Raw genomic sequence first — 9,268 nt, 5'->3', positions numbered from 1 at the left:
TGACTGCTTGTTGGACTATTATTTTTCAAGTATACGAATTTTGTCCACTACAGTTTGTCCCTCACTCTTTGGTATAGAATTCATTCTTTTATCAAAGAGTAAAAAAGAAATTAATTCCATCAGAATTTATCCATTTTCCCAATAGTTACAGAATATGCATTGACTCAATTTACCTTTTTCAGAAATTATTCACGGGTGATGCGTTCCTATGCATCCGGCCGAGTGATGGGCACCTACGCATCCGGCTGTCCGAGTGACCTGTGGATGCGCGCGGCCTGGTTGGCCGATCGGCTGTTTGGGCCGACTGGCTGCTTACTTTGCGGCCGAGTGATGCGCACCTACGCATCCGGCCGAGTAATGAGCACATATGCATCCGGCTGTCCGAGTGGATTGCGGATGCGCGCGGGCCTGGTTGGCCGACCGGCTGCTTGGGCCGACTGGATGCTTGGGCCGAACGGCCTTCTGGCCTAGTGGTCCACGGGGTGGCCCTGAGGCATGGCCGAGTGGGTCACATGTTGGCCGACTGAATGGGCTGCACGAGCCGAGTGTTCCTCCGGGAAGGCCGAGTGTTTCGTTGGCATGGCTGATTGCTCCCCCGAGTGCTTTACCGGGGTGGCCGAGTGCTTTGTCGGCATGGCCGAGTGCTCCTCCGGGTGGGCCGAGTGCTTCGCCTGGGTGGCCGAGTGACTCGTGTGTTTGGGCCGAGTGGTCTGCCGAGGAGGTAGTGTGTCCGGGGGAGATGGCCGAGTGGGCCTAGTGCGCTCAATGTGAATTTTCATTTGTCTCTGAGACTTTAAGTGTCCTTAGGAAGTTAAATCCTTTTTGGTAGGGCCACCTGATGGTTGACACTTGGCACTAATCGGGTGGATTTGTGTGCCTATATAAGGGTGGTTTGTTTTTACTATTGCATTCATTTGAGGAAGGCTTGGAGAGGAGGTGCAAGGTGTGGAGTAAAAGAGCTTCTCAAGAGGTAAGTTTTCTCTCATTTGTTTTCCTTTCAATGTCCTTATGCATGTTCTTTGTGTTCTTCGTGTTCTTCATGTTCTTCGTGCTAGGTTAGTTTATTCAACTGTTATTTTTGTTTGATCCTGTAGATTTTCTGTTTGCGTTTGATCTGATTGCAATGGTGGCATATGAATTTCTGTTGTTTAGGCGTATGTCTAATTCATGTGTTTCTGTTCCTTGAGCTGAGTGGTATGTCTGACTGATTAGTAGAGACTTATAGGCTGACTGCTGTTTAACTGAATACTTTGTAATCTAATTTGATATAGTAGTCTGTTTTGCCTCGTTTAATCATATGTTTTTTATGTTTGGTCTGTCTGACTGATTGATTGATGAGTCGTCCAGCGCTTCTTGATTGTGTATCGAGCTAAATATTCTTCATGTCTTTTTTGTGTTCCTTAAGGCTTAGCTGTTGTTTTGCTCTAGGTGATCAGCTCATTATGTCTACAAGTAGGTGTGATAGTCACGCTGATTCAGTCTGTCGACTGTCTTGTTCGTTTAGTGAAGAAGATTTTAGTTCTCTCTTTCAAAGTTCTGCTGAGATGGTTGATTGCAACCGAATTACAGTAGTAGAATTGGGGGGTCGTCCTTTAGGTGATGTTACTGGAAGGGGAATAGATTCTAACGAACCTATTGATGGTGGTATGCCGGGTTCTGGTAGTATGCTTAGTTCTAATCCTAGGTCTTCCATAAGTTTAGGTGAGTTGACCTATCTTCGTCGTCATTATGAGATCCCTGATACCATCAGTCTGCATGCTCCTGCTAAGGCGGAGCGGCCTGACTGGCACTTACCTGGTTGGGTGTGTCTGTATGAACTTCCCTTCAAAGAAGGGCTTCGGTTTCCCATCCCCCGATTAGTCGTTGAGTTGTGTGAGTACCACGAGATTTCGCCCGGACAACTAATGCCAAATTCATAGCGGATTTTGATGTCTCTCGAAGTCCTTTGTGAAAGGCACAAGATAACACTTGGGGTGGCTGACTTGTTGAGAGCTTACTACTTGAAGGCACACCTTAATGACAAAGGTAGGTACCAGTTAACAACTAGGGGGAAGGACCCTCCTTTAATTATTAGTTTGAAGAGTGGAGATAAGAGGTGGAAGGACCGTTACTTCTTCGTCCCTTTCGTCTCGTTGGGGTTACCTGCTGATAGTAGGATACCTTGTTCATGGTCTCCTGCATGTGAGTCTTTTATGCTTGCCTACTAATCCGTTTCCTTGCATATACATGTTGTTGTTGTTTTTATTTTATTTTGTGTGCTGATACTTCTATCATTTTGCAGGTAGGCTTCGAGTTGAGTACCTTTGGGATTCGAGGGAGTCTTCTGGTCGACTTAAGAGTATTCTTGCTATTCCTGAGGCGGAGCGTGAGTGGAGTGATTTGCTGTCTGAATCGAGTCTTCGTCAGAGTTCTTTGTGTCGCTCTGTTGAAAAACTCCCTGAAGGTATTCCTCTTCTACAGAGTCCTGATAATCCTCGTGTTGTGTTTATCAAGAGAAGTTTAGAAGTCTTGGGATATACTCCCAATTTTTTGACTGAATTGACGACAAGTGAGCGGTTGTTTGCAGACGTAGCTATGTCCCGACCCTTTACACTTCCTCTAACCGGTTCCAATGCCTTGGAACGTTTGCGTCAAGCAAAGAAATCGTCCGTTGGGAGCTCAGAAGCTGATAGAGAGGTTGTTGTGCCTCCGGCTGATCCCCCTGTTTTGACGCGGAGTCAGACGAAAAAAAAGAAGAAGGCTGTGCGGGATGATTCTTCCGACCCATTTAGCGACACCGTTGCCCTTTCGTTCCCTTCCAATGCTGCGGCCTATAGTGAGATTGGGCCTCACTTAGGAGAGATTGATAAGTTGTTGTGGCCCGAAGATGATCACAGAATGGAGCAGGTTGGTACGGATGGGTCAATTGATACCACTGTTTCTCATTTGTTCCAGGTACGAATATTTCATTTAGTTTTGTTTGTGCCGACTAGCTGATTTCTCTTGTTGTCTTACATTTTATTTTTTATGTGTCAGGGTTTGCAAGGGGTCATTTGGCTGAAGAAGAAAATCAAGTCCTTAATGGCAACTCTAAAGGAAGTAAGGAGTCAGAGAAATGATCTTCGGGGTGAAGTTAGTCGGCTGAAAGATTCCAAGAAGGAGTCTGATCAACTCATAGCTGATTTGAAGGCTCAACTAGAATCCAAGGAAGCTGATGTCGAGAAGCTGAGAGTGACTCTTGGTCAAGTTGATGATTTGAAAGCCGAGGTTGCTTCGTTGGAGAATCGGATGTTGGTCATTGGGCTGGAGGCTGAGATCCAATGCCGTGGCGTAATGGCTAGTGAGTTTCGGGATGGTAAGGCTGATAGCTGGGATGTTCCCAAATACATTGCTGATCTTGAGGAATTGGAGAAGATGAGGGCTGAAGAGATAACCCGGGCCGAAGAGTTAGCCACTTCTTTTGGCATCATGACTACTAATGATCTGGTTGTGGATGACTGATTCCTCTTCTACTCGTGTTCATTGTCGTGGGATAACAGAGTTTGTCGGGCCTTTTCTAGTTGTAGTATGAACTTTTTCTTATGTAGTATTGTATCCTGATCTAACTGACCTAGTTTTGTTGTATTATGGCTTGTTGTAGCTTTTGTTAGTGTTGTTTAAGTTATTGTTCTGGTAGCTTTTGTAGTCCTTGTATCGGATGCTGATTGGCTGAATGACTTATGGAGTATTAGTGTCTTATTCCCCCAATCTAAGTATAAAGTGACTTAGTCAATTTATATTTAGATTTGTTATTGAACTGTTCGTAGTATATATATAAAGAAAAAATGGTTGTGATAGGGGGCTGCGCTCCGTGGAGCTGCCTACATACCCTTTGCAGGGATCAAGCCCAAATGTAGTTCTGACACTTCCTGCATTATAAGTGTCAGTATGTTGCTCGAATGAAGATCTTGTGAGAATACTGATGAAAGAAAATGAAAGTAGACTGGGTTAAGTTAAGAGTGATACAGTCTCAAGTGGATAGCATTCCAGCTGTTGTTGATATCGCGTCCCTCCTTTGTTTGTAGCTTGTATGCTCCATGTCCGACTACCTTTGTGATGAGGTAGGGACCTTCCCATGTCGGGGCGAGCTTACCTGCTCCAGCTTCCTTAGTGTTCTGGAAGACTCTTCGTAGAACCCAATCTCCTACTTTGAATGTCCGAGTGCGGATGTTCTTGTTGTAATGTCTGGCTATGCTCTGTTGATAGGCTGAGACTCTTAAGAGTGCTTTGTCCCTTCTTTCGTCGATGGTGTCGAGTTCATGGCACATGTTTTCCCAATTTTCTTCGTCTGTAGTTAGCTCATATCTGGCTGTCGGAACTTCGCTCTCAGTTGGGATGACTGCCTCCATCCCGTAAGCTAATGAGAATGGTGTCTCCCCTGTCGCAGTCCTGGTTGTGGTTCGATAGGACCACAGGACTCCTGGCAACTCGTCAGCCCATCTTCCCTTAGCTTTTTCGAGGCGCTTCTTGATGTTGTTCATGATGGTCTTGTTGGATGACTCTGCCTGTCCATTTGCTTGGGGATACCTTGGTGTCGAGAAGCTGAGCTTGATGTTCCAGAACTTGCAGAAGTCTTGGAAGTCGAAACTGATGAATTGAGAACCATTGTCTGTCACAATTTCTTTTGGTACTCCGTACCTACAGATCACATTCTTCCAAATGAAACCCTTTACTTCTTTGTCTCGGACTTGGTGGAATGAGTCTGCTTCGATCCACTTGCTGAAGTAGTCGGTCACTGCAAGCATGTACATTTTCTGTCCTGGTGCGGTTGGAAGCTTGCCTACTATATCCATCCCCCATTTCATGAATGGCCAAGGGGACGTGATTGAGATGAGACGCTCCGGAGGTTGGTGGGATATCTGAGCGAACCGTTGGCATTTGTCGCATCGTCTGGCATAGTCAGAGGCATCAGCTCGCATGGTTGGCCAGTAGTAGCCTTGTGTTAGGGCACGGTGCGCCAAGCTTCGTCCTCCAGAGTGGTTGCCGCACTCTCCTTCATGCAACTCAGCCAGTACGTATTTGGCCTCTGCAGGGTTAATGCATTTCAAATATGGACCAGAAAATGAACGTTTATATAGTTTACCTTGTATAATAGTGAAGCGGGCTGACTGAGCCTTGACCCGACGTGCTTCGTTCTTATCTTCGGGAAGTATGTCATGTTCTAAGTACTCGACTATTGAAGTCATCCATGTTCGGTTGTTGGAGATGTCATTAACTTGCTCTTCTTCATCTTTCCAGACAGCTGGCCATTGGAGATATACTACAGGTATTGTCTTGGGGTCGGTTGTCTGGATGGAGGATCCAAGGTTTGCTAATGCATCTGCATGGCTGTTCTCCCCTCTTGGTACTTGGTTGATAGTGAACTCGTCGAAGACTGACTGCAACTCTTTAGTCTTGTTGAGGTAGGCAGTCATCTTGTTATCCCGGGCCTGGTAGCTACCTTGCATTTGGTTGACTACCAATTGAGAATCACTGAAGACCACGATCTTTTTTATTCCCATGTCTTTGGCTAGTCCGAGTCCTGCTATCATTGCTTCGTATTCAGCTTCATTGTTGGTAGCTTTGAACCCGCATCGGACTGCTTGTTCGATTATGTCACCTTGGGGTGAAGTCAGGACGAGTCCGAGTCCACTTCCTCTGGTGTTACTTGAGCCGTCTACTTGCAACTTCCAGATTCCGACTGATTGTCCCTCGGTCAGACAACAAAGTTCTTTTTCTGCCTGCACATGCATGTTAGGTGTAAAATCTGCAATGAAATCAGCTAATACCTGAGATTTGAGGGAAGTTCGTGGCTTGTATGTTACTTCGTACTCGCTGAGCTCTACCGCCCACTTGGTAAGTCTGCCTGACAATTCTGGTTTATGGAGGATTGTTTTGAGTGGGAAGGTGGTCAAGACCGTTATTGGATGGCACTGGAAGTATGGGCGTAGCTTCCTTGCTGCGTGGATGAGTGCTAGTGCAAGCTTCTCCAGCTGGCTATATCGGGTTTCTGCATTAAGCAAAGCTTTGCTTACATAGTAGACTGGAGACTGCTTGCCTTCCTCTTCCCGGACTAGGACTGCGCTAACTGCCGTCTCGGATACTGCTAGATAGATGAATAATGTCTCATTGTCTTTTGGCTTTGAGAGGAGAGGCGGGCTGGTCAGGTACTGTTTTAGCTGGCCCAGTGCCTCTTCGCATTCAGCTGTCCACTCGAAGGTTTTTGATTTCCTTAGCGTGTTGAAGAAGTGGTGACATCGTTCTGAAGACTTTGAGATGAATCGGCTGAGTGCTGCAATGCGTCCAGTTAGTTTCTGTACGTCTTTTATGCACGTTGGGGAAAGAATCCTTTGGATTGACTCTATCTGTGCTGGGTTTGCCTCGATTCCCCTTTGGGTTACAAGGTACCCAAGGAACTTTCCTGCAGTCACACCAAAAGAACATTTAGTTGGATTCAGTTTCATATTATATTTCCTGAGAATGTCAAAAGATTGTTTTAAATGGTTGATATGGTCCTCTGCAATGAGGGATTTGACGAGCATGTCGTCAATGTAGACTTCCATCGTCTTCCCCAGTAATCCGGCAAACATCTTGTTGACTAGTCTCTGATATGTTGCTCCTGCGTTCTTCAATCCGAATGGCATGACCTTGTAGCAGAATATGCCTAAGTTGGTCATGAAGGCTGTCTTTTCCTGGTCATCTGGATGCATCAGGATCTGGTTGTATCCTGAGTATGCGTCCATGAAGCTTAGGAGTTCATGACCGGCTGTGGCGTCTACTAGCATGTCTATGTGCGGTAATGGGAACGAGTCTTTTGGACACGCCTTGTTGAGGTCTGTGAAGTCAATGCAAACTCGCCATTTGCCATTCTTTTTTTTCACAATGACTACGTTAGCCAACCAGTCGGGATAATGCACCTCCCTCACGAACCCATTATCAATAAGCTTTTGAACTTCTTCGTTAATGGCTTTGTTCCTTTCAGGGGCAAATTTTCTTCTTTTTTGCTTCCTTGGTGGGTAGTCTGGATCAACCTGCAATTTATGGACAATTATTTTGGGGTCAATTCCAGTCATGTCCGCATGGGACCAAGCAAAACAATCATAATGGGCAGATAAAAAGTCAATGAGCTTAGTTCTGATGTCAGGATCCAATCGTGATCCGATTTGGACTTTGTGATCTGGAAAGTCCGGATGTATCTGGACTTCGTCCAACTCCTCCATGTCTGGTTGGTTCAACTGGGAGTCAGTCAGTCTGTCTTCCTGTAATTGCTATAACTGAGCGGGTTTGGGTTTCATGGTAGTCTGGTAACACGCTCTCGAATCTTTCTGTTGGCCTTTAATTTCTTTTACTCCCCACTTAGTTGGGAACCTTAAAACTTGGTGGTATGTTGAAGGGACTGCCTCCATTTCATGTATCCATGGTCGTCCCAGTATCACGTTGTAAGCAGACGGAGAGTCTACTACCAGGAATCTTGTGCATAGATTGACTCCTTCGGCATAGACAGGTAGCTCGATCTCTCCTAGTGTGTTCTTTTGTTCTCCACTGAAACCGATGAGGATTGTAGTCTTCTTTATAATCTTTGATTCATCTATCCCCATTTCCCTGAGAGCACTTAAAAATAAAATGTTAGCTGAACTACCATTATCAATAAGTATACGTTTAGTAAGACAATTAGCAATGTAAAGTGCAATGACAAGAGCATCATGATGTGGGTTGAGGAGTCTGGTTGACTCTGTTGTTGAGAAACTGATGGTTTGAGCTGGTAGGTTGATGGTATTCTTCTCTGTCTCGTCGGACTCTCCTTTGACCCAGTTGGTCTGCCTGGCATGTCTTTTGGCTGCTGAATGGGTGACTCCGCTTACCTCAGAGCCACCAGTTATTACGTTCACCGTCCGTTCATGAGTAGGTGGTTTCGGCGGGGTTACTTCTCTTCGGACGACTGACCTGTCTGCCTCCTGCTGGAATGTTCTTTTGCCTTTGTCTGTAAGTAAGTCAGTCAGGTGACCACGCTTTAACAGGTTGGATACTTCGAGTTTTAAGGCAATGCACTCATCCGTTCGGTGACCGTGGTCATTGTGGAATTCACACCATTTTGCTTTGTCTCGCTGGTCAGACGGAGTCCTCATCCTTTCCGGCCATTTCACTTTGTCTCCGAGTCCTTTCAGTACGCCAACGACTTCAGCTGGTGAAATTGAAAGATTGTATTCTGGTATCTTTGGTCCATCTCGCAGACGTGTCTCGGACGACCGGTTGTACTCCCTCCTTCTGTTCTCTGATCTGTTGGGATACGGGTATGGCTCGGATCGTCTATCACTCTGCCGTCTGCCTGCCCTCGAGTCTCTTCGAGTGTCTTTCCTCGGAGAAGAGTGATAATAGTTAACTTCATCCTCCTCCCACTTGATCTGTGCCCAGGCTTTGGCGAGAACATCTTCCATCGTCTTGCAAGGATACTTGGTAAGTTCTTTGTATAGGTCTGAGTCGTACCGGAGTCCCTTGCGGAAGGCTGAGATGGCTGTGTCCTGATTACAATGGGTTATAGAAACCTTTTCTTTGTTGAAGCGGCCTACGTACTCTCGTAAAGGCTCACCCCGTCGTTGAACTATGATGTAGAGGTCTTCTGCAGACTTTTCAAGTTTCCTGCTACTAGCAAACTGCTCAACAAAAGTGTCAGTCAATTGTGCAAAAGTAGAAATAGAATTATTAGGTAAATTAGTATACCACTGGAGGGCTGGTCCAATCAGACTAGAACCAAACCCCTTACACATGCATGCTTCCCTCATATCACGTGGGATGGCAACGGTGAACATCCTCTGCCTATACTGTGCGATGTGATCATCCGGGTCAGACGTCCCGTCAAACATCTTCATATTTGGGAAGTTGAACTTCTTTGGCATTTCCACTAGTGCAATGTCGTCTACGAATGGAGAGTCCGCATAACAGCTTGCTGCACTCTTCTTAATCGGAGCCGGCATCCCAGGAATCCGTTGAATGAGCGCCTCCATCTCAGCTAACTTTCGAGCCAACTCAGGATCTTGGATTGGAAATGAGCTTGTGGTTGCTCGGCGGATTGGCTCGCTCAAGACTGGGTGATTAAATCCGATTGCCTGTTGCTCAGGTATATTCTGACCAGCTCCAATGATGATCTGGCTGGCTCCAATGGTAGGCTGACTAGCACTTGGAACCTGCTGCTGTCCGGGTCCAGTGACTGGCTGACTGGCTCCTGGAATCTGTTGCTGTCCGGGTCCAGTGGCTGGCTGACTGGCTCCTGGAA

At 46.2% G+C, this 9,268-nt stretch overlaps 2 protein-coding genes across 2 annotated transcripts; both read left to right on the top strand.

Moving 5' to 3' along the window:
• The first annotated feature begins 495 nt into the window (after nt 1-495).
• LOC133794969 (uncharacterized) lies at nt 496-1,919 on the top strand. The gene is made up of 3 exons (XM_062232420.1): nt 496-675; nt 920-1,055; nt 1,429-1,919. Exons 1-3 carry the CDS (start codon nt 496-498, stop codon nt 1,917-1,919), a joined length of 807 nt encoding a protein of 268 aa, XP_062088404.1.
• Nucleotides 1,920-1,928: 9 nt separating this feature from the next.
• On the top strand, nt 1,929-3,770 carry LOC133794968 (uncharacterized). Its single transcript, XM_062232419.1, has 3 exons — nt 1,929-2,181; nt 2,282-2,934; nt 3,016-3,770. The coding sequence occupies exons 1-3, from the start codon at nt 1,929-1,931 to the stop codon at nt 3,478-3,480; spliced, it is 1,371 nt and encodes a 456-aa protein (XP_062088403.1). The 3' UTR covers nt 3,481-3,770.
• The last annotated feature ends 5,498 nt before the right edge of the window (nt 3,771-9,268 follow it).

This window comes from Humulus lupulus, chromosome 8 (assembly GCF_963169125.1).
Source record: "Humulus lupulus chromosome 8, drHumLupu1.1, whole genome shotgun sequence".
NCBI classification, from domain to species: domain Eukaryota; kingdom Viridiplantae; phylum Streptophyta; class Magnoliopsida; order Rosales; family Cannabaceae; genus Humulus; species Humulus lupulus.
Note: the sequence above shows the minus strand (reverse complement) of the source record. Positions and strands in the feature narration are given on the sequence as shown.